The sequence below is a fragment of the Opisthocomus hoazin genome, chromosome 6 (genome assembly GCF_030867145.1).
Source record: "Opisthocomus hoazin isolate bOpiHoa1 chromosome 6, bOpiHoa1.hap1, whole genome shotgun sequence".
Taxonomy (NCBI): domain Eukaryota; kingdom Metazoa; phylum Chordata; class Aves; order Opisthocomiformes; family Opisthocomidae; genus Opisthocomus; species Opisthocomus hoazin.
Genome location: NC_134419.1, coordinates 22,316,513 through 22,342,530, shown reverse-complemented (window position 1 = coordinate 22,342,530; position 26,018 = coordinate 22,316,513). Strand labels below are relative to the sequence as shown.

The 26,018-nt window shown below is 37.2% G+C and overlaps 4 protein-coding genes across 11 annotated transcripts in view; 2 read left to right on the top strand and 2 right to left on the bottom strand.

Annotated features, from left to right (window-relative positions):
• Window positions 1-8,351, top strand: part of LRRC39 (leucine rich repeat containing 39) — a 12,711-nt gene extending 4,360 nt beyond the window's left edge. Inside the window, exons 5-8 of the mRNA XM_009937983.2 lie at window positions 259-404; window positions 796-948; window positions 2,039-2,178; window positions 3,169-8,351. Coding sequence (XP_009936285.2) covers window positions 259-404; window positions 796-948; window positions 2,039-2,178; window positions 3,169-3,224 — 495 coding nt within the window. The 3' untranslated portion in view covers window positions 3,225-8,351. The remainder of the gene's footprint in view (window positions 1-258; window positions 405-795; window positions 949-2,038; window positions 2,179-3,168) is intronic.
• On the bottom strand, window positions 3,288-10,097 carry TRMT13 (tRNA methyltransferase 13). Of its 4 annotated transcripts, none has more exons than XM_009938003.2 (11): window positions 9,870-10,097; window positions 9,398-9,444; window positions 9,243-9,309; window positions 8,338-8,400; window positions 8,145-8,214; window positions 7,609-7,715; window positions 6,473-6,640; window positions 6,100-6,172; window positions 5,360-5,434; window positions 4,020-4,434; window positions 3,288-3,695 (listed from the first exon to the last, which is right to left on the bottom strand). In XM_009938003.2, exons 1-11 carry the CDS (start codon window positions 10,002-10,004, stop codon window positions 3,500-3,502), a joined length of 1,416 nt encoding a protein of 471 aa, XP_009936305.2. In that variant the 5' UTR covers window positions 10,005-10,097; the 3' UTR covers window positions 3,288-3,499. The 4 variants fall into 4 exon arrangements, with proteins under 4 accessions (XP_009936305.2, XP_075281138.1, XP_075281137.1 ...); XM_075425023.1 differs by having other exon boundaries at window positions 9,388-9,444; window positions 9,870-9,973; XM_075425022.1 differs by lacking the exon at window positions 5,360-5,434 and having other exon boundaries at window positions 9,870-10,065.
• Window positions 10,080-23,535, top strand: SASS6 (SAS-6 centriolar assembly protein). 2 transcript variants are annotated; one of them, XM_075425014.1, is made up of 17 exons: window positions 10,080-10,162; window positions 11,410-11,470; window positions 12,959-13,038; window positions 14,209-14,313; window positions 14,909-15,080; window positions 16,008-16,085; window positions 17,064-17,183; window positions 17,288-17,479; window positions 17,683-17,877; window positions 18,216-18,305; window positions 18,399-18,578; window positions 19,202-19,283; window positions 19,739-19,848; window positions 20,740-20,796; window positions 21,102-21,193; window positions 21,617-21,708; window positions 21,805-23,535. In XM_075425014.1, exons 1-17 carry the CDS (start codon window positions 10,095-10,097, stop codon window positions 21,888-21,890), a joined length of 1,860 nt encoding a protein of 619 aa, XP_075281129.1. In that variant the 5' UTR covers window positions 10,080-10,094; the 3' UTR covers window positions 21,891-23,535. The 2 variants fall into 2 exon arrangements, with proteins under 2 accessions (XP_075281129.1, XP_075281127.1); XM_075425012.1 differs by having other exon boundaries at window positions 20,674-20,796.
• Window positions 23,518-26,018, bottom strand: part of SLC71A1 (solute carrier family 71 member 1) — a 16,749-nt gene continuing 14,248 nt past the window's right edge. For 3 of the 4 annotated variants that reach the window (XM_075425016.1, XM_075425017.1, XM_075425018.1), the window contains 2 exons: window positions 25,556-25,719; window positions 23,518-24,869 (listed from right to left, as the gene is read on the bottom strand). In XM_075425016.1, the coding sequence (XP_075281131.1) occupies window positions 24,663-24,869; window positions 25,556-25,719 (371 nt within the window). In that variant the 3' untranslated portion in view covers window positions 23,518-24,662. The other variant, XM_075425019.1, reaches the window with a different exon arrangement.

Sequence of the window (26,018 nt, the reverse complement as noted above, 5' to 3'; positions counted from 1 at the left end):
CTTCTCATCAGTCTGGGCCATCGCTACCAGGTGGGAGATAAAGGTCTTCTGCCTGATCAGTTTCAAACCTACCTACCTTCCACGTGAGAACTGCACTTATTACCTAATATGAGCTAATGTAAATCATAAACCATACTGTGTTTACTCCAAAATAGGTTGTAATGTTTTTAAGTGTTTTTTTTTTCAGTCAACATTATTACAACAGTGCTGTAATGGAAGAGCTGTACAAACTTGCATTAAATTTCCCTTTCTTTTCAGCTCAGTGATTTAAAGAAGCTTTCACACATAGATTTGTGCATGAATAAGTTTACTTCCATCCCTTCAGCTCTTCTCAACATGCCAAATCTAGAATGGTTAGATATGGGGGGAAATAAACTCCAGAAGCTTCCTGATGCAATTGACAGGTAAATAAAGCTCAAAGGTCCCATCTTAATCTCAATTCCATTGCACTGAAATTCTAATTATTAAATCCTCCTTCAAAATATTATTTTAATGTTAACCTCACTGCAAACTTAAGATTTATCAGCCCTAATGTGATATCTTGGATGAGCTGGAATAACTCATTCCATAAACAATAAATTCAGTATCAACTATCAAGTTAAATATTTCTTGCCAATGACATTTTCAACCAGAGGTTAGGTGATTTTCTTGCATATGGGGCTAACTTTGAGAATTGTTGTATTCTTTATGGAAGTCCTTTATGTGGCTGTAAAAATGAATCAATTACTTTGTATTAATGATGGATATGATTAATTTTCTAAATCTTGATTGATTGTGCAAATAACTGTTTTACAGAATGGAAAATCTCCATACATTATGGCTCCAAAGGAATGAGATAAACTCTTTACCAGAAACCATTTGTAATATGAAAAATCTTAGTACTCTTGTTCTTAGCAACAACAAACTTAAGGCTATTCCAGCTTCTATGAAGGACATGACAAATCTGAGGTAAGAAAAAAACAACAGAAATATAAATAAAAATACTAGAAGTTTTAAACCCTCCCTTGAATTGTATATCATAGAGTAATAGGAAGTGGAAAACGTATGTCCACAGTTGTACAGATGGACACAATACCATATGAATCAGCATAATTACACAGATTCACAACAATAGAGGATCTGGTCAAGAAAGCTTTGTGTAGCACAACTCATTTAAAGAGGTAAGCTATGATAGTTACAGTCCCAAATGAAAACGAGAATGCAATACATTTTCTCATTTCTGAAGGGTCCAAATGCGCACCTCTAATTGGCCTTTTATATCACTCTAAAGCCAAGAGCTAGGAGGACTAATTAGTGACAAGCATAAAAATGACAAAAAGTAGAACTTTGGCACTGAGAAGTCAAGCATTCAGAATTAAACAAAAAGGATTTGGTATATGGATATGGATGAAACTCCTGTACTTGATTTGAAAAATAAAAAAAGAATTAATGTAAATTTTTAATTGGTAGAATTGGAAATACTATTTTGCATACTGTGTTAGAAACTCTCCTGTTTGCATTTTCGGTTGAATTTCTGGATGCTGGCCATTTTAGAGAAAGAATGGTAATCTAAATAAATCACATCTAACCCAGTAAAGACATTTCCCATTTCAGATGTTCTGGAAGAAGCAGCACCTCTTTAAATAAATATATACAACCATAGGCCCAAGGATAAACTAAGAATAGAGAGAGAGAGAGATAGGGCTAGCTATTGCCTTGAAAAGCTGGGAGGATACAGGCATTTGCATGCACTCTGGTTCTCATCCACTCATCTGTTTGTGGAAGCTCAATAAGGCTGACAAACCTCAATAAGGTGAAAACCTGAAGACAAAATGTTAAGGACTGCAATATATTTCTCCCACCACAATTGGCTGCTGTTATTATATGGCATCTTCTTACATCAGTTTACTTAATACTACTAATATAGTAGTAATTTTAGTATAAGAAAAGACTTACTTTGCTTAAAATACTGTTTGAGGAATCTTAATTCAGTTTCAAGAGAGTTGTTCTCTCTGGACAAAACCTATTGCAAGGGTAACCTTTTCTGGTGAACTGTCAGATTTGTCAACTTCAGAGACAACCCATTGGAGTTAGAGGTAACGCTCCCTCCATGTGAGAAAACAGAAGAGGAGGAGCAACAGGAAATGTTTGGCATTGAATTCATGCACCTGTATATCCAGGAGTCACTCAAGAAAACAGGTATGGTTTTTTTATTAATTCTAATCTCTCTGGAATACAGTAAGGAAGGAAAGGATTAACTGGATAAAAGAAAGTTAGGATACATATACAAATGAAACATGAAAAGTCTTAAAATGAGTAACATTTTCCAAAAATCTGTAAACAGATTTTTACTGAGGGCAGAGGTGCTATTATCAGGAGTTGGCACAGTAGGTCTTCACATAAACAGCATATATTCTAGTAAGAACATACTGAATCCATGGAACACTGGAATAAATGTGCGTGTTACCTACAGCCTGGATAACTGGAAGTTGACGACTGTCTCTTGTATCTGCAATTTAATCAGAGTTTACATAGTGTGGGTCTTCCAGCACTGTTTGTCTCATAAAGCTCAACCTTCCCTATTTTTGGATGTTGTCCAGATGGGGACTACCAAAGAAGGATGCACGGGAGACATACCTGTGTTCCCAACATACAACATCTTTTAGCAATGAAGTATCAATGCTTGATAAACAGATGTTTCTCACAACTTGCTTTGCCTGACAAAAAAATCCAGTCACCTAAACAAAACACCCGCACAATTCCATCCCATTTCTAAATCACTATGGCGAGAAAATGCTGTTAGTAGTCTCAAAGGTAACAGCTTAAAGGTTGCAGTAAGAAACCAAAACAAGCACTTCCAAACAGATGTTACTTGCAGAGAGAACTTCATTGCAGATACAAAATGTTCTCTCTGATCTTCACTGTATATATTGTGAAGGCTTAAAAAATGAATGATTGAAATGCTCTTGGTTTAGGAAGCTAAGACAGCTTTTTTCTTATCAATATTTCATGAATGATCAAATTAGCAAAAACATATCAAGATGACAGTTTACAAAAAGTTTTCTTCCTTAACAGATTGTTCTAGCAGCATGGGCTGATGAAAGTACCTATGTCTACTTGAATAATTTAAGAGGAAATACAAAGCTATCGTGTACTTCAAAGTGAAAATTTTAACCCATTGTCTTTCAGGAAATCTGGGAAGTGGTACTTCTGGTCCTTCTCATATCACAAACGCTAATGAATAAAGAATGTAACTGTGGATGGAAGAAAATAACAAGTATACTTTTTGCAAAGAGGTGCACAACAGGTTTCAAATATTCTTAGGGATTTTATTTTTCCACTGATAAGAACTGGTTTGCATATCCGTACTTCCCAGTGAAACTGGGAAATATAAGACCTTTTTCCTGGGTACAGGAAAGACTAAAATGATTTTTTTTGGTAAGCAATGGATTAGCTTTTTAAAAAAATCCAGATAAGTTTTATAGGTTTTCTTTCCTACCAATTCCAAATCTATCGCCTGTCATGTACTTGGCTCTGGCAACAAAGATGGACTTGGGACAGCTGTCAACAGGACATTCTCCAAGGACACAGCAGACTCTGTATAATACTGTAGTGCAGCCTTGTATCCTCGTTGTTGTAAATATTCAATCCGTCCGTGATCAATCAGAAGTTTACAGAGGCAACCTATATCCTTTCGTTCTTCAACAGTAAGTATCCTAGTTTCATAAAAAGGAGGAAAAGAACAAACATGTGTCAGAAGAATAGTTTTGTTAATTAACATTAGTAGTTAAGCTTAGAAAAACTATTGAAATCACTGTAAGTACATTTCCATTCAGGCAAACATGACTTTAAATAGTTTTAAATTTGTGTCCATGAAAAGTGTATTTTTACAGTAGAGTATTTCTATAAATTTAGTAATTCAAATGTTTCTGTAAAATAGTCATTTTGAGGACCCAAAACAATTTCATATACCACTATACATAATTTTGGTTTTCTGCAGGAGTCCATTTGCTAGGAAGAAAAAAAAAAAAATCATATACCCTTGTAAAGTTTCAGAACCACTCTCCGTCTTGCTGAATGTTTGCTCATGGTCTTCTGAATCATTAGTTTGATCTTCACTTTCTTCACTTGTAGAAGCTTTGGTTGTGGTTTCTCTCATGCCACAAGTGGCCCAGCTACTCATTCTCTGAAAATAATGAAATTCTACTGGTCCAAGTCCTACTGATTTGAAGAACTCTCTGCCTACATAATGTGTCCAGTCACACTTATGATGGCAGCACAGTGCAATAACAATTCCAGCTACAGGCTTACAGTCTTCTTTGTTGCTTTCATTATCAGCAGAATTGTTAGAAGCCACCTCTGTCTTATCAGCTCTAGAGCGTTTTGGTGCAGGCTCTTCATTTTCTCCATCACAGCAAGGTGTATAACTTTCAACCAAGCATCTCAAAGCAAGATCTGGAGAAAAAACAGATATACCCCCCCAAAAAATAGCGATGAACACCATGCCATTATTTATACAGGCTGCATCATGGTTGGGAATGTACTTCCCGCAAATAAGAATACAAGTACAAATCACCAACTAAGCCAAAAACCAATTTTAAGGATGACTAAAAATTACAAGCATGCCTTGAAAACATGGTAACCCTAAACACTAAATAAATATTATGAGACCTCTGGAACTATTAAGGGCTTATCCTCTTGAATATTTGTTCTACACAAGTGAATTTGAAGTACTTTTATTAACAAACTGGCATATTGTAGGACGATCTCCTCCCTGTAAAACATGCAAGTATTTGCTCTAAAAGTTTGATATCTAGGACACAATCTATTTAGTATGTACATGTATTTCTTAAATGCTTAACTGTGTCATCTTTGTAACAGTATCTATATAGGTGTAATATTTGAGATGTCTTTACTTAGCAGACACATGATGTTAGAAAAAGCGTATTAGTTTAAAATTATTGGGACAGAAACATATTCTTCTCCTTTGTTTGCTTGGGATACATATTCAGACAGCCAACAAATTTAGAAAGAAAAATATTTCAGAGTAGAGGCAATGGTCTTAAAAAAAACCCCAACCAAACCCCAACTTTCAACAGTTTACAAATATATAACCCATGCCGCCACACACTATTCTGTTTTCTTTGTTCTACTCTATAAAAAACAAGAAAGGTTTTACTTCTGTCTAAAGTAGCCTTGCATCTATTATCCATTTACTATTCCACTGAAGTCACAGACATGCAGAATATAATTGTTACATTCGCCAACAAAGGGTTAGAGGGGAAGAAAAGCTTAAAAGGACAGTTTGGAAGATCAGTCCCTTCAGATTGTAAGATTTGGTATTCTAACTGTCTGCAGTGAACACATATATAATTCACACCTGTCGCAGCACCACACAAATGCTTCCCAATTCCTACCACTGGTAGTTTTTCCTTCTCCAAAACAGGTACCTTACCTGGAGGGGAGGGGAAAAAAGAAAATAAATCCACAACAACCCCAGAACCTCTATTATTCTAGTTGGGGCAATATTTTTTCTGGATAAGATAATTTCAGCACATTTAAAGAAATAAATGTTTACCACTACTAAAAATACAGTGGTCTGTACATACAGTTATAAGCTATTAAAAGGAGAATTTCTTTTTCTAAAACAAATGAAGTGAATTAGATCTGTGGCTGAGAAGCATATTTAACCACTTCAGCCTTTCTATACTGCCTATGAAATGCAAATATGACGTTAATGCATCTCCTGATGACAGGTGCTCTCACAAATTCTATAGTACTGACATGCATAGCATATCAATAATATGCATGACTTGCTTCATTCTGCAAACCTAAAACAAACAATGCAAAGGTAATCCTGTAAGTTCTAAAAAAACATTCAAAATGTTTTTGTTTTGGTATTTCTCACCTATAACGATATGCTATAAGTGTATAAAAAGCCAAAAAATTTACATCTCCATTTTATACATATATCATTGCTGTGTCCAAGCAACCCCTGAGAATAATCTTCAAAAACAAGTACATTTAAGCATGCTACATACAAATTGACTTGAACTCCAGTATTTAAAACCTGAAATTAAGCTTCTGTTTCAGAATTATACAAGTCAAGAAGGAACGTACCTAAACATAAGTGTTTAATATCCACTTGAAGCCTTTCAAATACAGAATCTCTCCTTTTATGTTTTCCATCCACCTGTGTAAACAGAACAAGATCATGAAGTAGGGCTGGCCACTAATAAATATAATTTTGCTCCAGGTATTAATGCTGGATTTTTCTCCTCTCAAGTCAACATATTTCCAACATTATACACCGGGATTTTTTTCTAATAAATTTGCTATTGGTGAAATACGGAATATAGGCAATCACACTTCCAAAACTTTTTAGATTTCAAGGCTTTATGTATATTTTTGAAGACAAAAAGCAAATGCTAACAGATTCAGTGACAACAGTTTAAAAATTATACTCTGCTAATGTGACAACATCCTCTGTTACCTTGAATCTTGTAGTTGCCCTTTCCACAAGCAAAAACTGAACATTTTCAGCATTCTGTAAGGCAACATCAACCCAATGAGACAGCTTTCCTCGCCCAGCTCCAAACTCAACAAAACATCTTCCTGGGCCAAGTAAATGTAATTTTTCCATGTTACCTAAAATAGAAGCCTACAAACATCAAAAGATTATTTACAAACCAAACAAATATATACACTGTGTATTGCAATGCTTGATTGAAAAATTATTACTTCACCAAACTGCAGAAGACTTTTTCAAGTCTTCCCTTCCATGAGGGATTAGGGAAAAGATCTTGTGCATACAGAGGAAAGGTATTATAAATTCTGGCTAGTCAGCATCACCTTGCCTTGCTTCCACTGCTCACAGAACTCCACCCAGAAATTTTTTTGAATGAATTTTTGGGATCAGATACACACCATAATATTCTTCTCTGCTGATTCTCGAAGTAGCCATCCAAAATATGGGTACTGTACTGGATTTTCTGTGAAGCATCAGTGCCTGCAGAGCTCTCTCTGCTGCAGTCACGCATTTTGTAATATAAAGGAAGGGAAAGTAGAGCATGGGAAGAAACTACAGGAAACAGAAGTTTCTCACTTTTAAAATTTTCTTCCCAAAACTTTCTATTTTGCCCCAGTATGCAATCCACCTCCCTTAAAGTTCCTCCTGTTCAATATACATTAAAAAAGCAGAAGGTAAACTCAGGCTCTCCAATTCTTTTTATGCATCTGTTACACAACCAGAAAATCTAGGACCAGCTCTGGCAGAAAAAGTAAAAAATTTGTTTTACTTCTTAACAAATACAATATTTTTACCTTTTGTAAATCAAATTCATTATGAGTTAATATAAAATAAGAATCTATAAGTAACAATTAAGAAGAACACCACACAATTTGTAATTTATTTCAGTACCCTAATAAACTTTTGTTACTAACGCTTAACAAAGCAGCCACTCAAAGGTTATACATATGCGATTATTTGAAGAGTATAACGTTATAGAGCATATCACATTTCCTCCACCTGAAGTGACTAGCATTATGCACACACAGTCGCTCATATTTACAGTGGCAGAATTCCATGTTTAAAAACATCTATGTCTATTAGTAAAGCAGTGACCATACCTGTTGTTTCAAGTGTTTGAAAGCAGATTCCCCATTCTTTGGGTCATTTAAGGCTTCTTGTAGAGCCTGGTGGGACAGTATTTGTTTCTTAAGGTGAAATTCCAGGCCTACATGCAAATGCAAAACTTTTAGGTATAGGTTTCCAAGAGTTTCTGGTTTTGTAACACACATTACAAAACACACGAGCTCGATTTGTAGCACTAACAAAATAGTCTGTTGGGAGCATAAATCTATCATCATATGTTTATAACAGAACTGTATTGTTATCTGTAGTGATATTTAAATGGGAAATAAAAGACACGAAGGGAAATCACCTAGATGAACTAAAGATCAGTGTTTTATCATTCTCTCAATCTAATTTATTCTTCTGAGTAAACTTTGACTATTAAAGGCTTGCCTACATCTTGATAACTACTTCAGATGTGTTCAGTGCCAAATGTCTCACATTTTCCCTGAAATCTAATAACAAAAATAACAGTGAAATATTTGATCAACTCAATTTAAAACATCTTATTTTCAGTATTAAGTAAGCTCACCATTACTTGCTTTTTTCAACTTGATAATTAAGTTCTCCAGCTTTTCTTTGGATAGAGAAGAGATAGGTACCTTTTTAAGGAAAAAAAAGCACCACCCATAAATACATTTTTATTTTTGCTAGTTCTTCTGTTGTGTGATAAATTGCAACATGTTATGTAGAGACTGAGCCTTACAACAAATAAACGTACTCACTTGTTCTTCTGGTATTTCCGCTACATCTTTTAAACCTGCGTTAATATCTTGAACAAAGTAGACCTTTAAAAAATAAAGAAATCTGATTCTGTGAAGTACCAGGAAGCAAAAAGCTAAATTCTTTAGTGTTTTTGTCGTAAGGTACAGAGCAACAAGAATCCACTGCAAAACAAGATATTCCAAATAATTTTTTTTCCTATAGTCTGATCCTGAATCCCCAGCAGAAACGACTGTTCTGACACACTTTGACAAGACTGAACATGTTCATAAGAGTTAAGCTGCGAATGCTTACTGGACTGATTCCAGAGACCATTTTAAGGTTTCCCAGGTAATACTAAAGGTGCAATACTGATAAGGCAGAAAATAAAGAAGCCATCTTCTGCTTTCTTGAAACAGCTGTTGAGATGTACATCCTATTCCTTCCCTCACCATTGGCTGCAACTGTCAGCCTGGCTTTCCATAATTCACTGCTAGCTTGAATGAAGCAGGCAGTTGGCTAGCGCAGCAGACGGACAGAGGTAGGAAACCACCTAGAGCCTCCCTGCTAGTTTTGCTTTCCGAGGACAATCTCTCACCAAGCCTCTAAAATGAATAGCATTGTGAGAGACTGGTCTTAGAGAATGTTTTTGAGAAAAATGAATTCAGCATTTTCATTTGTAACTAAGAGAACTGAAAAGTTGTACTGAACTACAGAGAGCAGGGACGTAGAAGATGAGGAGACTGGAATGTTAATTCCATCTCAGCAAGTACTTATTCAGCTTCTATACTGTCCTAACTGTGGAGCATGCTAAGACTGTTGTCCCCCAGTTCACAGCTGCTGTCAGCAGAACAAATCCTCTGCAGAGCTGTAATGTTTAGGATCTTAAACCTGAGAGGAAGTAGTGCTGAATTCACACTGCACTTACTGGCTTTGGCTTCTCTCTTGAATTACATTTTTTTAAATGCTTTTGTAGTTGGTCTTCATATACAGTGCTAAAATCCAAATGGAAAGAAAAGTAAGTAACAGCATTTATCATGTGAACTCTGCAAAAGAATAGGAAAAGTATTTACATATGCTTACTGTTTTGGATCAAGAGGGCACGGAATTCTCTTTCTGTCATTTTCTTCCTAGTTACAAACAAAAGGTTTTAGACAACACTTGAGCACACATTCAGTGTTCCTATTTTAGAAAAGCTGTTGAGGGACATCTCAGTTTCATAAAACATCTACTCTGAGGTAGGTGGGTTAACCGGACTAGAGAAATTGAGGCAATAATTTAATACTTAAATGGATCCCAAGAGAATAAACCCATAATGTAATGGCAGTGTTACTGCCGGGCTGAACTGACGGCCTTAGCACATCCAGGGCTCAAAGGAAGCCGCAGGCGCTGCCCCTCTTGCCCGTGCTGCAGTGATTGCTATGGCGGACGTGGTCCCCAGGACCCCCGGGGTGCCGCCGGGCCTTCCCACCGGCCCCAGCTAACCGGGCCCCAGGAGCCCATCCTCCCCAGCCGGAGACGGGGGCCTTCTGCTCCGCCGGGCAAGGCCCGGTACCTCCTGCTGCCCATGCTCTCCGCAAAACCGCCTCCCAGGAGCCACGATCATCTTGCAGAAGCGCTTCTTCTTCTCCACGAAGTAGGCACATCGCCCTGGAGCCGGACAGCCGCTTCCTGTCTTCCGCGCCGCCATTTCTTTCCCAGCGCCCCCTGCGGTCGCTGCCTCGGCTCCATCTTGAGGCTCCTCCTCCGCGGGAGCCCAGCGCCAAACTCGAAGCGCAAGATGGCGGCGGAGAGCATGTTCAACCGCCCGGTGTGCATGCAAGTGAGGTGCCAGGGCTGCGAGGAGAGGTGAGGGGCTGGCTTAGTCGGCGCGGCGGCCTCCGACTTGGTTTTCTCACCAGCTGCGCGGGAGCGTTATTGCATTCTTTAGAAGGGCTGCTGAGGGACAGGCTCTTTCCTCTCTTTTCTTCCTGCCTTGTGCCCTAACAGCTGCTGGGCGAGAGGCGGGGCCGTGCGCGTAGCGCGGGGGGTGAGCTGAGTAGCTGCCAGCGTTGTTCTGTCTCTGGGGCTGGTTGTGGGGACGCTCTGGGTTAGAGGGAGCGGGACGCGGTCGCAACAAGGCTGGAGGTAGTGACTGAGGGCTGGAGTGGCTGTTGTGGGTGCCTTGTCTGGGGAGAGGGGGCGAAGGGGGCACTGGCAGCGGAGAAAACACGCAGTGGCTTCTCGGGCCAGCGCTTCTCTCCTGAAGGCGGCGGGAGGGCCGGGGGTTTTGCCGCGCCCTGCGCGGGCCTTCGCAGCGCTGTGGGTCCGGCTGGCCGGGCCCCTGTGTGCGCGTCCCCGGCCGCAGCGGTTGACCTGCGGGCAGGCCCGCCTCCTCCTCCTCCTCCTCCTCCTCGCAGTCTGATGGTGGCCTTACCGCGGCATCCTGGCCCCTGCGGCGTGGGCGAGCCCACGCGTCGGTGCCCATCGGTTTCTGCCGAGGGATGAGGCGGTTTGGGCGCTCCCGTGTGCGTATGCCTCAGCACTTGAGGTTGGGAAAGCCCGGGAGTATTTTAGGTGAAGTGTCTATTAAAAACGTAGTGAGTTTCAGTAATATAGGTTCTGTCTGGATTAGACAGCGTGTGCAGGCGTTAGGGCTGCTCTGGTCTGCCTGTATTGCAAGGCACAGAAAGGCTGATGTCTGTGGGTGTATTTTATAACGCAAGTAACTTCTCGTGTTACTCAACGAGAAGTAAATGAAGACAAGGTAGCACTGTATAAATAATTACCGAAAGTTTCAGCAGTCATTAATGAATTTCAGCAGGCTTTTCCAAAAGTTCTAGTTTCTGGACAAAGTTTCAAAACCTCTGCCTTATTATTTAAAGTTTAGTGGTTAACATGTAAAAAAAAAACCTGAGCTGACTGAGGAGCTGTAAGAACTGAAACTGTGGGTCTTTCAGGTGTTTTAGTAGTAGTTGTCAATGGGAGCTTTCTCAATATTTCTGCCTAAATTTGTTTTCTAAATGTCATCTGATGCCTGTAATGTGGCTACAAACCCATGTTATTTGGAGAATGTTTTCTTGATTTGTTACTGAGTTTTATCTTTTTGTACACAGGAGATTAAATGTTCGAGTGAATATTGAGCTACTGTCCATTTCTAATCCTGTTCATAAAAAGGTTTGTGGACTAGTTGTATCTGTATTGTTCTTTAGGTGTTACCTGAATTTCATTGTATAAGAGGACAAATAGGCAAAGGGAAAGCAAAATAGGATTTTAGTATGTTTGTCACTTCACCTTATTTTATTTTTGATATAATTTCCTGAGTAACTTAATTGGTTTGCTATGGTGTCTTTTTTCCTAGCCTTTTTACTCCTCTCTCTTAGTTTGGCTGTTCATGGGTCTTCATAAACTTAAAAATTAAAAGTATTTGGAGACCCTCAGAGGAGCTCAAGTTAGAGCTTAAGAGCAGTCTTGCTTTAAATATACTCAACACTTGATTAAGAATATAGAGCAGCAGTTACATTTGCAAAGTCCTCATCTTAACTAGCAAAAATTATGACCTGTAGTGGTTGTAACATTTTGCTTTTTATTGATAAGTGTATTGGTATTTGAATGTTTGGAATTCATTCAGTGGGCGTGGGAAGGAAGTGATATACTAAATTTGCAGTAAAAAAAAAAAAATCTTCCTCCTCAGGAAGAATACCAATGAGATTGCTACTGCAGGTTATAAAATCTTTTTTGTTGTATGTCTAATTTGTCACTTAACATCATGGTAGGTGGATGTACAGTTTAAGATTGGTCATTAGTTGGTTATAGTGTTATTGAGTAAAGATTTGTTTGTGAAGGAGTACTGCATTTTTTATAACATTATGTATACGTGTGCTTTGCTCACACTTCAGTTATGTTGGAAGAGCTGTCAGGTTTCTGCTTCCTTTCTTTGCTAGGGAATAAATACTGCATTCTTTGCACAGGTTTGAGCCTTATTATAGAGAACAGGTGCCTGGGCCTAATATATCAGGTGTTTTGCATAACCCCAGCCTTGTAATGAAAGACTGAGGTTTATAGAGAAGGAATTTTTTCCAAAATGTTGTGTAGACCTTCAGTAAACAAATGAGTTCATTTTTAAAAGCTAAGCAGCATAATGCTACAGTTTTCCTTACGACCTTACTGGACTTCAGCTGTATTCATTTTATGTTTGCTTTGTGAAGCTCTGTATTCAACTATATAAACTCTTCAGAAGATGGTTGCTTAAAGCTTTAGGAGCAGTATGCTCTGAAAAACTTGCAGTTATAGGAATGATATGTTATTACAGTGGACTGCTAGTGCTACACTATTTCATGATGGGGAAAAATAGCAAATAGTTTTCTTTCTGTAAAATGGTGAAGACGCATTGAATTTTGAAACCTTTGCTGCTCAGAGTTGAAGATTTTCACTTGGTTTATTTTTGTGAGAAATAGTTTTCCTCATTTTCCCACTGTAGTATTTGGAGTTGTGTTAAATGTTAATATTTTTCACCTTCTGAATTAGTTGCCACAGTTCTACCTTATTTTTGGTTAAACAGTAAAAACATTAAATACTGTTTGCAGTATTGGTTTACAATATTTAAACAGTCCTGTAGGATGGTTTATAGTATTTTAAATAATATTTAAATGTCTGTCTTTTCAGGATTTAGCTGTTCGATTGACTGATGATACTGATCCTTTTTTCCTTTATAACCTTGTCATATCTGAAGAAGATTTTCAAAGGCAAGTGAAATTATAATGTCCTGTCTGTGAAACATTTCTAAATGGCAAAAAAAAAAAAAGGAAGGAATATTTTTTTAGCTTAGAATGGTCTATCTTAGAATTTAGGTTTTGGCATTTTTCACTTGGGGAGTGCTGTCAGTATTTGGGTAGAACATTGTTCTCTTTGACCAGTTGGTGAAACAGCAAAGTACAGGAAAGTGATTGGCTCAAGATTATACAGATGAGTGACAGAATCCTGATGTTAAGTTCCCTGCATAGCTACAGTACCACAATTTACATTACTACTTGCATCTTCTGTTTATCGTAACTACTTCGTATAGACTGTTGTATACGTGTGAACTATTTCAAGAAACAATTGCAAGGGGAAAGACTGTTTGTGTGGACATGGATTCACAGACCAAAGCCTTTGTCTTACGGGTTTCTTGCATGCTGATTGTACTATTGGGTCTCATTTATTTTACTTGCTCAGAATTTGACCATCAAATTTGGCATTGATGAATGATGGCATGAACAGTTGAGTTTCCTGCTTTGTTGTTTGGAGGTGTGGGTAGGTTTTTTTTTTATTGGTGGTTTTGGTGGTTTTTTTTTCTTTTTTTTTTTTTTTTTTCTCCTTAAAGTGAGATGTGATCAGTGTGTGGATCGAAAGGCAGAAGTAAAATAGTATTTGTAAAACAGATGTGCAGAAGTGTTTTGTAAGCCAAGGCATGGCTTTGTGCATACACTGTTGAATGTCTTTCTATCTTTGAGTTTACTGCATCTGTGGTGAACGTGCGTAATTCAACAAACAAGTAGACAGAAAGTCTTGATAATGGTTGAGTCTCCCCTCATTGTCCTTTGCTTGTTCCATGTGCTCCTATCCAATAACCATATCACTCTGTGCTGTAAGGAAGATGTCTACCTGAAGGAGCACATTTGTTGTGCCACAAAACTTCTTTTTTTCCTTAGTGCGGCCCATTTGCAAGAACTCTTGAAAAATAAAATACCCTTTGGTGGTTATTATCCAAGACATGATCACATTTATTTTGTGTTGAGGATTGAAAATAATGTGCTAGCAAACTTTAATGGCATGATCAGAACTAGTTATTTCTACTAGTGTAAACAAAATATTTTATAGGAAATAAATGACATGTCTATATATTGTTAATACTTTTTTCCAATCTGTTTATATAGTTTAAAATCCCAGCAAGGTCTCTTGGTAGACTTCTCTGCTTTCCCGCAAAAATTTATAGATCTGCTTCAGCAGTGCATTCAGGAACAGAACAAAGATATCCCAAGGTAGGTAATAAGTTAGTGCCATGTTACTCTGTGTGTGTACCTGTTCAGTTCTTAAAATACTTGTCAGCCACTCAGTCTGAGAAGAGTCAGTAGACTTAGCCTTTCCCTGGATGTATCTGAATACGAGTCAGTGGATGTTACTGATAAAACCTAAGTCCTGGGAGGGCTAAGCAGTGGAATTGATGTCTAGTAATAGTCTCCCTGTCTGAGTTGAAGCTGGTAAGCTTCACAAGGTGGCAGATATGTGATGTAGGATACCTACAAGTCAGGAGTCTGTTTTCCTGTTGAATTTAATTACAAAGGCCATACTTGGTTTTGGACTTCTAAGTCTAAGATGGTTTTCTAGAAATTTTACAAATAAACAAACTGATTAGTTTTGTACATTTCTTCTTATAAGGTGCAAGTATTTTAGCTGATATTGTTACTGGTATTAACTACAACATAGGGATTGAATTTCATAGTTCTTTTTCAAACAAAAACTGGACAGCCTTTTACTGCACATATAAAAATATATTTTATTTGAAAATAGCTTGTAGGATCTACAGTAGTTTCAAGAAAAGATACTAAACATTTGATTATTTTTTATTTTCCCTAGGTTTTTGCTGCAGTTAGTTTCTTCAGCATCTGTTCTAGATCACACACCTGTCTCTTTAAATGTAGTGGAGACCAACCCTTTTAAACATCTTACCCATCTCTCTCTAAAATTCCTACCAGGAAATGATGCAGAAATAAAGAAGTTCTTAGCCAGCTGTTTGAAATGCCTTAAGGTAAAATGAAGGCTTGTCATAGCTGCAACTAGGACTTGAGGCTATGTGTACTTAAGCATTTTTTTCAGTCTTAATACTTCAGATGTATGTACCAAATTGTATGCTCATGCATGCCATTGCATGCAGTTATTTGGGTGCATGTTACAAGGCTAAATTGTTACTGTCACTCTAGCAATGAAAATATTACATGTATATTCAACCAAGGCTGTAATTTGAACTGGCAGAAAATCAGGTATTTTACATATGTGGTGCATGTAGTATGCAGCTGTTGAATGCTTCTGAATGCTTCAGTGTCTTGTGCTTCATAGCCTTGTGCTGATTGCCAGATCAACTGCAAAAGGAAAATACTGCAAACTTTCAGTGTCTTTCCTAAATCCAACTTCAGAATAAAGTGTCTGTGTGTATATAATTCCAAGGCTTTATGGACTTCAAAGGGCTAGTAGCTATAAATAGCAAATTGAAACTGTAATGTTGCAGTTGGTAGCATGCTAGATTTTATTTAATGAGAAATTAATGGTCTCATAGTTGTCTATTTCAGTTTCATAGCCTGGGTTTTGTGTATCTCCTACTACGCTGTTATGTTTATAGCCACCTAATAAGCCATTTTAATAACATACATTTATAGTATTTCAGTTAATTTGTCGTACATGCAACTCCTTTGTAAACAAGTCTTTATGATAAGATACTGTTTCCTTATAGAAACCTCGTAATAATTTAATTCAGGGTTTTTACCTTGTGAGCTAATGCCTTTTCTTTTAAATTTATTAATTATATCTTATTCAATATGAAGTTTATTAAATAAGATTATTTTTCCACAAATATAACGGGTATGTGGTTGCTTAGGCAGGGTACACTGATAAAATGGAAGCTAAATACTACTTGTATTTTGGGACCTAAGGATTTGACTCAATGTTTATTTGTACACAGGAAGACAAAATTATGTTGGAAGAAAAGCTTAGAAAAACTGAAGAGGATCTTACCAGACAACTGGGCTACACTCAACAGGTTGTGTAAATTTTTAACTTTCCTTTTGTAGGTTGCACTTCTCTTAATCTGTGGAAAATGTACCTTCTTGTGCGCTGGTTTGTTAGCCACTACTTAGCCAAGATAATTGACTTGGGAGTGAGTGACAAGAAGTAGTCTACTGCAGCTTTTCTCAAGAATGAGTAAAGCGTGCAACTGAAGAATAAAATTTAGTTCTTGCAATAGTAAAACAGAATTTTAATTAATTTCGTACAGTATTTTTGTATTCTGTATATGCATACACAAAGTATGTACTAAATATATAGTAGTGTGAAGATAAATGTGCTCTACATATTCCGTGAGTGGTTGGAAATCCTTATACTTGGAAAAATTGTGAAACCACGATAAGTAAGTTGGAAGTCTTGGACTTCATGTTACTCTACTGCTTTTTGATTTTTTGCAGTCAGTAATGACTTTGCATTTGTGTTTCAAGAGGATGACTTGGGTCAAATTCTAGAATTATCAAGCTGATTTTTTTTGACTGAATCAGAAAAAATCCATTAAATCTCCTGTTATGGAGCTTTTTTGGAATTGAGTACTTGTTTACCTCATCTTTGCAATTTCAGCTGGAGTTGCTGGAATGTGTTTGCTGAATTGGAATGCAGCATTACAAATCAAAAAGAGGAAAAGATTCTGCAGAAGAACTTCCTTTTTTTCCTTCCTAGTAGAGCACTTTGCTATAAGCATAAGGAACATCAGCAGGCTGTTTTTTCACTTTGAAACAGTGGTTGGAACAAAATACAATTGGAAATGAAGATTATTTTATCCAGTGTCAGAAAGGTGCTTTTCAGCTTCTCGGTGCCTTACTTTCCTGTTTACAGAACGAATTTCTGGTGCTGAAATTTAGACTTTTCTTAATAATTCTGTGTCCTTTTTAAGAAGTAACAGTAAAGAATCATGCAGTATTGACTGAAATGCTTACATTTGTAAAACTCTTTATGCTTTGTCAAACTTAAACAGAGCTTGTCAGAGAAGAGCCGAGAACTAGACAAACTGAAAAATGAATGGACATCATACACTACAGCTCTAACAAACAAACACACACAGGAGCTGGCAAATGAAAAGGAAAGAGCTCTTCAGGTATGACAACAGAAGAGAATTAACAATATTCTTATATGTGAATAGTTTCTTGGCTTAATTTTCAGATTTGTTGAGTAACTGCTTAGTTTATTTGCTTCTTATAGGCACAAGCTCAGTACCAACAACAGCATGAACAACAGAAAAAGGAATTAGAAAATTTGCATCAGAAAAGTATTCAACAGTTGCAGAACAGACTCTCGGAACTTGAGGTCATCAATAAAGATCTGACAGAAAGGAGATACAAAGGAGACTCAACAGTCAGAGAACTGAAAGCCAAACTTTCTGGAATAGAAGATGTATGGCTTATTGATTTCCGTAACTAAACTTGCTATTTTTAGAGCATTAACACTGCCTGCCCATGATTAATGGAAAACACAGCATACTAAGTTTGTTCAGCTCCTTGTCATTCCACATTATGCTTACTGTTTAGATGTATGTGTTTAAATCACTATTGCAAATTTTCTTAAAAAAACCCCAAAATTCCTTCCCAACATTCTAGGAATGTCAAAGAGCAAAGCAGGAGGTGCTGTCACTGCGTCGGGAGAATGCTACTCTGGATGCTGAATGTCATGAAAAAGAGAAAGTCATTAATCAGCTACAGACCCGGGTTGCTGTTTTGGAACAAGAAATCAAAGATAAAGATCAGCTAATTATTAGAACAAAAGAAGTATTAGATGCAACACAAGAACAAAAGGTTCCTTCAAGTTTGAAAATAATTTTCTCTAAAGCTCTGTAGAACCTTCTTAATTGCAGTCTCTAGAGATTAGCAGCTGACTAGTCTTTATGAATACAGCAAGTGAGTTTTTAAATGTAGCTAAAGGTTCTAAATTAGGGCATCAAAAGCATACTGGATTGAGTTTTACAATGGTTGCTCTGGTTTTAATGATGTGGTACTGGATTAAAGTTAGTGGTACTTTTTGTAAACAAAAAAATGGATGAATTTGGATTAGCTCAGAATTATTGAGGTTCTACTTGAAATCATAAGTGATGTCTGTCACATATAATTGTAATATTTTTAATGTTCTTTTAAAGGTGATACTGGAAGAGATTACAGAGAAAAAACAAATTCATGTTGAAAAACTAGAGACAACAATTAAGTCACTGTCAGCTGAACTTCTTAAGGTTTGTTTGAACATGCCATTATCCTTATGAAATGTCTTCCTTATTTTTAGGGGTTTCTTTATTTTGAGAATATCTGAGTATTTTTTTTAATAGGCTAATGACATTATCAAGAAGTTACAAGGAGATTTGAAAACTCTAATGAGTAAACTAAAATTGAAAAATACAGTAACAATTCAACAGGAAAAACTTCTGGCTGAAAAAGAAGAGAGGCTTCAAAAAGAGCAGAGAGAATTGCAGGAGATGGGACAATCTCTTCGAATGAAAGAGCAGGAGGTATTGTGATAGGTTAACACTGTCCTCTAAATGTTATTGTATGTAGTGTGTTGGGTTTTTGTGTTTTTTAACTTACTTACAGCAATAAGGTCTTAAACCTTTCCATGGAATAGAATGTACTCTTCTACTTAGTTAATATTAAGTGTATTTAAATGTGTAATCGACTTTTCATTTTTTTCTTATTAAACTGAATTGTGCGAGCCATCCATCCATATGGAGGAAAACTTTAAAATTGTATTGTTGAGTGCAAAGCTATATAATGGATGAATCAATTTGCCTTAGAGGGCATATTCATATGAAAGTTGGTGAATGAGGCAAGAACAGTAGCAGAGTGAACTTTTTCTTCCATTAAGTAGATTCCCTTGCTCAGAGTCCTTGCATTATTTAATCATAGAAGAATTAAGGTTGGAAAGGTTTCTGGCTGTCATCTTGTTGAAATCTTAGCTAGAAGCAGGGCATATTTTAAAAGAATTACTGTATTGCTTTTGTAAAAAACTGAGTTCAGACTTCTGTAGTTTTAGAACAACTTCATAGATCCTATTTATTTATTTATATTATAATTTTTGTTCAGTTTGTAATTAGTAGTAGCTCCTGATGGTGGTGTTGTTATGGGAATACTGCAGGTTTGCAAGCTACAGGAACAGCTGGAAACTACAGTACAAAAACTAGAGGAAAGTAAGCAGTTACTGAAAACCAATGAAAATGGTAGGTTTATACAATGTCATTTCTCCCTCTGTAAAAATGACATAGATATCTAACTCCTCCTGAAAACTGACTGAAGCAACCATATTGCTGTACTTGTGTTCTTTTTTTGTAAAGAGCTGTGATTATTGTCACTTATGGAGAAGAAGCTTCTGTCTGTAGTGGGTGTGCAACAACCTAGAGCTGCAAGTAGAGAATATTTCCTTTGCAGTCAGTGCTCGTGGTTGCTTGGGGCAGTGTGCATGTGGGATGCTAGCTCTCGAAGAAGAACAGAATGTGCATAGGGGTGGAGGAAGCTTGAACAAAAAGGCTTTTCGTGAGAGTAGGACTTCTAGCGATGCTCGAGCTGGAGGGGGAAAAATAGCCCACTGAGCTGTCACTTTTTGAGGAAGGGCTACTTGCTGTTTTCAACAGCTTGTAAGAGGTAGGAAGTGGCTTGACCTCTTTCTTCTCTCCAGTAATCACATGGTTAAACAAACAGCTGAATGAAGTTCAGATGGCCAAGAAGCTAGAGACTTCTGGCAGCACACACGGTGGTGGTAGGACTGCCATTTCAGCTCATGGCATGGTAAGATACAACTATAATGGTTACAATGTAGTCATTATTTCCTGAAATGTATGGCCTTAAAGGGGGCCGGGGAAGTGCTTTCATCTTCCTTGGGCCCTATATAGTTTTGGCTGGGTATGGGGTTTGTTGTGGCTGGTTGGTTTGTTTAATACACAGTTGGGTGCTACTTGATGCCCTGGCTTTCTAAGTGAGAATTTCTATGCTTTCATTTATTAAAATACACGCAACAATGCTAAAATTAGCTTGGAAAAGATGAAGTGAAGGGGGGGGGGAAGTGGCATTTTTGTGTTTGTTTGAGGTCAGCTTACATGCTACTTATCTTTGTGTGGGTTGAAAATGTACTATTTGAATATTCTTATTAGTGAAAATGTGATAATAAGGTCTAAGAAATATTATCTACTGTGTTAAATACCATAGCTTATTGGTTCTTACTCTTAGTTATCCCCGTGTCTACAGATGTCTGTTGTCACCTAGCAACTGATGAGCTGCTTATTCAGTAGTGGAAGGGCATATTCATGCAAAGAGGTCTCTGATTTCTAGCTAGATACATTTAATATATTAATCAATTACAAGGTCTGTAGCTTATGATCAGCTTGTAATTATTAGCTAAAAGAATGCTCAGCTTGCTAACTTATAAAAAGTTACAAGTTTTCCTTAAGAATATGAATCTAGGAAAAGTGATGTTTACTACTCATCAGGAAGACTCAAATGAGTGTTAGCTTTGTAAGTGTGGTTACTTGTTAATTTTGGAATTTTGAATCTCTGCAAATAATTACTTCAAGAATTGTTTTTCTCCTTTATGGACGTATTCTGTTTCTCGTATAGCCTGACCGACCATCCTTTCCCAGCTCAGGACTCAATTATCCCATTTCTCCTCTGTATGCCTTCCAGCACTTTCCGGAACCAGGACACACCAAAACTGTCAGTCCACAATGTCCAGTACCAAAGGCAAGCACTCTGACTTTTCTCTTTGGTGAAGAATGTGATAGTGCAAACCATCAAAGCTTAATGTTTTGAATTTTTCTCAAAATGCATAAATATTGACTGTATATCCTAGTACTCTTAAACACTCCCTCTTTTGAACATTATCACTATTCATAGCTAATGCTTGTTTTTAGGTTGCTTGTTCTAGCATGCTTTGCTGCACAGAAGTATTGTGCAAGATATAGAAACATTAGTCCCTCAAAAGTTCACTCTCTGAGTACACTTACTGGTGGACCATCCTAGCTGGAGTAACTCTTCTGTTTCTGCAGGTTCAGTTTAACACACAGCTTTCTAAAGTGAATCGATGTTCAGATATTCAGATAGTGACTGCTGCAACTAGTCTTCCAGCAAATAAGGAGAAGTAAGTGTAATCCTATTGTATTTTTAGTGGGTTTTCTTTATTTTTATTTTTATGAAACCATTTGTCTTCCATGTGTGTCTGGAACTGAGCAAAACATTTCTAGTACCAAGCTAGTTCTGTGAGCTGCCTTCCTCCATCAGCATGTTAATGAATTTTAAGCTGTGGCAGACTTAGGGGGTCACTAAACATGGTTTGTAGGTAACAAATGAAGAGCTGTGCTGTCAGGGGATGGGTCAGTCAAAAAAATTGGTTCTAGACTGTTCTTAATCTGCTTGGTGGTAGTTTGCCTTTAAATGATAAAGTTCACAGGAACACAGTAGTTCCACTGCAGTTATTATTTTTCTGAATGAGTCTGTATCCACACTTGTTCATGCATTGCTAATTACATTTGTTTTAAATTTTAATTAGCCTTTTTATTTCTAGTGGTGAAAATTTGGGACTGGAATCAAAGTATTTTAAGAAAAAAGATGACAGCATTCCTTTACGAGGGCTTAGTCAAAATACACTTAACTTGGGTACGTATGGAAATAGTAAAACAAGACCCAATTTGAAATGTACTTTAAGAGTAGTTACGGTTCTATGAACAGTATTTTGTTTCTGCTGTTCTACAGAGTATCTGAAACCACACTTTCCAACAAAAGCCCAGTCGTCACCAAAAACTGCAGTAACACCAGCCTCAGCTTACTTTCCTGGATAGTAGACAGGGTTCTTAAAGTATGAGTCCTCTTTTAACCATTTGGGGATTTTTGTATGTCCTGTAATAACGTATTAGTAATGTATCAATGTGAACTGACGTAATTTTGTAAGTCTGAATCTATTTTCTTTGAGAAAGAGATCTTGACTGACTTGGATGATTCTTCAGGATACTTGAGCTAATTCAGAGAAGATAAAGCTTTAAGCAGGCTCAGCCATAGTGGGAACAATGCTGTAGTTAAGTCACTGGGCCTATGCATAATTTTCTCTTAGTATACTGGAGACCTTGTAGTCTTCATAAAAACCCACCTAAGTGCACTGACTCTTTTGTTAGAGGAATTGACAAGTGTGGCTCTAACAGCTGACGTACCCCCCCAGCACTCCCTCAGAGACAACATTTCTCTATGTATACTTCTCTTGACTCCTTTCAGAGAAAGGATGATGCAAATTAAAAGTGCTGGGCAACTGGGTGATGCTATTCATTTTAATAATGGTCAAGCTCCTAAGCATGAGTGCTTACAGTTTTAATTTTTAAAAGTTGCTTAATTTTGGAACCAGCTAATCTGAATTGCATATATCTAAAGATGCTAAATTATTTCATTGAAGGTATGAAGTTGTAATTTAGAATTCTCATTTTTGGTTACCCTAACTGTTCTATTCTACACGCCCCTGTGCATAAATTATAAGTTGAAGTATCTGAACAGCTAACTATGAGAAGTATCACAACACCTAAAGGCTACTTTACTAATCATATTTTACAACTATAAGACTGTACAGAAATTTAAGATACTGTAACACTCAAGTTTAGGTGTACTGAGTCTATTCAGCTTGTTCTGCTACCTGGGTTCAAATGCTAGAATTGTGTAACAACTTCATTCTGTGCCATCTTTTATCTGGTGTCCCAATAAAGAACTAGCACACAAGTATCTGTAACATACAAAATACACTTTTAAAAATTACTATTTACACATCTTTCAGCTTAAAAATTTTTAACTGGTTTGTTTTGCAGTGCAAAATGTTTATATTTCTTTATAAATCAGCACCATGTCAATGTATATTTGCTTGTTTTGTCATGTGTAAGTTTCAATTGAAATATTAAATGTTTTTATCAAGAATTGATTAATGTTATGAGAGTACTAAATCACCATCATCCCCACTGTACTGAAATGCCAAGATGAGGGTCTATGCTTATGCTACTTTTTCCAGTTAAATGTTAGTAAGTGTAATTTAATGTGAGTTTGGTCTTTTTCTCTTGAAGTGTATATAAGCTGCTACCAACCACGAAGCTGGTAGTTAATAAAAGGTGGCTGCTTTCCATATCTCCCAGCCCTGTGCAAATCTAAAATGAAGCAAAACTGCAGTGGGCCAGGGACGACCCACAGCATTGTAGCACAGAGGGGCACAAGGTACAGGGCACTGACCAGTCTGCCACAGCCTGTCTCTGTCCCATCCCCGAGGGAATAAAGCAGGCAGCCACAGCCAGCTGGCCGAACAAAAGGGAGACCAGCAACGTGCTCAAGGCAAACATAGCTGACAGATAAAACACAGTGCTGGACCTGTGCTCCACACTGCTGGAATATAACATGCATGCACTCTAGAACTTAAATTTAGGTTCTAAGAGACATTAACAATTATTTAAAAATTCATTAAAATATTCAACTTTATTAACAGTATATTTACATAATTTTTTTCCTGCTCTTTGTCAACCATGGTGAATGTTCAAAGGTAAAAAAAGCATTAAGCAATAACCACAAGATGAAAACATTTGAAACCTATACAATACCTTATACACAAATTTATACAAAGGAACACTTAAATAATACAACTAGACACAAAAATATACACTTTTAGAGAAATTCACATCAGTAATTGTATAAAGCTCTTTTCTGTACTAAGGGTCCTGAAAATTTAGGACTAAAACATCAGTTCTGTAATGCAAAAGGGTTATTGTGACAGTCTTCAAAGGCCACTATATATAGCACACTGACATATTCAAGGCTATCAGCTTATATTTCAGTCTGTGTATTCAAGTTTTGAGGTCCGTTCTGATCACGCAAATGTCAGAAATATAGTGGTATAATAAACGGTACTTAGGAAAGCAGAGTTTTAGAGCCAATTTTAAAATTTGTAAGGCTCAAAACACTAACTGGATATTTAAACAAGTGTTTGCTACTACTGTTTATTCAAAAATAGAAAGAGTAAATGCACTTACTTACATAAAAATAACTTTTACTGTTCAGCAAGCATGCTCATGTGATTTTTGTATTAGTACAAACTTAAAAAAAACCTGCTATATGACTTTTAAGATAAATGATACCAATTCACCTTTTCCCTACTTGAGTACGTTTACATTAAGGCTTTGAATCATCTGACCCAAGATTTTACAACATTAAAATGAATGGGTCCACACAGATGCTAGTATGTCTCACTGAGACTTAGCATGACAGGAATTAAAGCTTACCACCTTAAGGAAACAGACACATGCTCATGCCTTGACTATATTCTTTTTTATCTGGGACCTAGAATGTAAAGTTTAGTAGTAACAGTATTTCATGGCAAGAGACAAGTATGTAACAGTTTGTTTTTAAAAGCAAATTATAATTCAATGGCAACATCTTTGGAGAAACTCCTTTTTTTTTTTTTTTTCAATTCCTATGAATTTCATGCAGAAAGATACTTAAGAGTATCTTAAGAAATAACATTTTGGATGGAATTGGAATGTGTGTCCCAAACTGCTGATGGAAAAAAACATCCGGAAGATCTTCCTGGATTTTTGTCATACATTTGTATCTTGCAATAATGGTTCTTTAGCTTCACCAGGAGCTTGTGGGCTGTGGGGGTGGCCATGGCTGCCACAGTGTTTCTTCCAGTTGCTAGGTCGTAGGTTTAGGTTCGTGTGTTCAGGAATAAACAAGGCAACAAGTAGCGCCAACAGCACAGAGCATGCTCCAAATAAAAATGGGGGGCCAGGAATTATGGAATTCTGAAAACAAAAGAAAAACCACCACAAACTATTAATGAACCTTCAGACATGATGTTAACAGACTAAATTGCTAGTTACACAAATTTCAAGGGTGGAAAGAACTTTTTTCTTGCTATACTAGCCAATATGGTATTTGTCGCCCTGTGGAATCTTTTAGAAGACGTGCAGAAAGAATGTTACATCCTAAGATTTATGAGAGGGAGCATATAGTTCTGACTAATGCGTGCCAACTTCCTCTTCTTGTGCAAGTTCTTGCTGCTGCCTTTCCCCAACAAATTAGTATCTGTTAGGAACTAAAGAAAATACAGAGAGCTTGGTTAAAAGACTAAAGGACAATAAAACAAAAATGTGCAACATGTGAAAGGTAAATACATTGTCAGGGAGACCAGAAGAGTGGGATGCTGGTATTACTAGTCCCCCCTTCCCTCAATCTATTCTCAAGGGTCATCATTTATCTAATTACTATCAGCTGTATCTACTGGAAAATTAAACTAAACCATACCATCTAGTTAAAAGCAGACAGATAACAACCCTCCCCAAGAGTGATTTAAGAACCGCTTTTAACATGCTTCATTTACAGTTGGTATAACAAAATGTAATACAGCGTCATACTCTTAAGAACTGGTGGGCACGCAATCCCTTCCTAATTTCTTTTTTTTTGGAATTAGTAAGTGAAGGAACAATACCTGTTGTAAATGGTATTGTGTGACCGCACCACCTCCTGCTGGTGATTCAGGCATGGGGAGTTCATTGAGCTCAACATGAAATATATAGAATATAAAACCGTAAAGTGCTGGTCCCAAACCATTACAGAGTCCTCGAATTCCTGTTATCATCCCTTGAACAACACCTGGAAAAAGTAAAATTCACTGTTACTTGTCTATCTATATTTATACATATTTAATTAACTGTTTTTAATGGATTATAAACTGATCAGTAAGACTTCATTCACTTCCCCTTCAAACTGATGCAAGCAGGAAAGCTTCTCGAAGTGGTGCTGCACTAAGGGCAGCAATAAACAAGGGGCACAGAAAAACTGCCATTATAGCACATTCACGTGGGTTTTTTTCAACCTCCCTGGAGGCACAGCGCAGTACTTGCCATGCCGTGCTCACTGAGAGACCAACCCATCCATACACAATATCCTTG

Bases quoted from the DNA above. Each gene is read 5' to 3' on its own strand.
- SASS6 (XM_075425012.1), top strand. From the start codon at position 10,095: ATGGCGGCGGAGAGCATGTTCAACCGCCCGGTGTGCATGCAAGTGAGG. The intron at 14,314-14,908 runs GTAGGTAATAAG...TATTTTCCCTAG, and splicing joins CAGAACAAAGATATCCCAAG to GTTTTTGCTGCAGTTAGTTT. The intron at 19,849-20,673 runs GTAAGATACAAC...TTTCTCGTATAG, and splicing joins CCATTTCAGCTCATGGCATG to CCTGACCGACCATCCTTTCC.
- TRMT13 (XM_009938003.2), bottom strand. From the start codon at position 10,004: ATGGCGGCGCGGAAGACAGGAAGCGGCTGTCCGGCTCCAGGGCGATGT. The intron at 7,716-8,144 runs GTGAGCTTACTT...ATTTGCATGTAG, and splicing joins GTTGAAAAAAGCAAGTAATG to GCCTGGAATTTCACCTTAAG. The intron at 6,173-6,472 runs GTAACAGAGGAT...CTGTTTACACAG, and splicing joins GGGCAACTACAAGATTCAAG to GTGGATGGAAAACATAAAAG.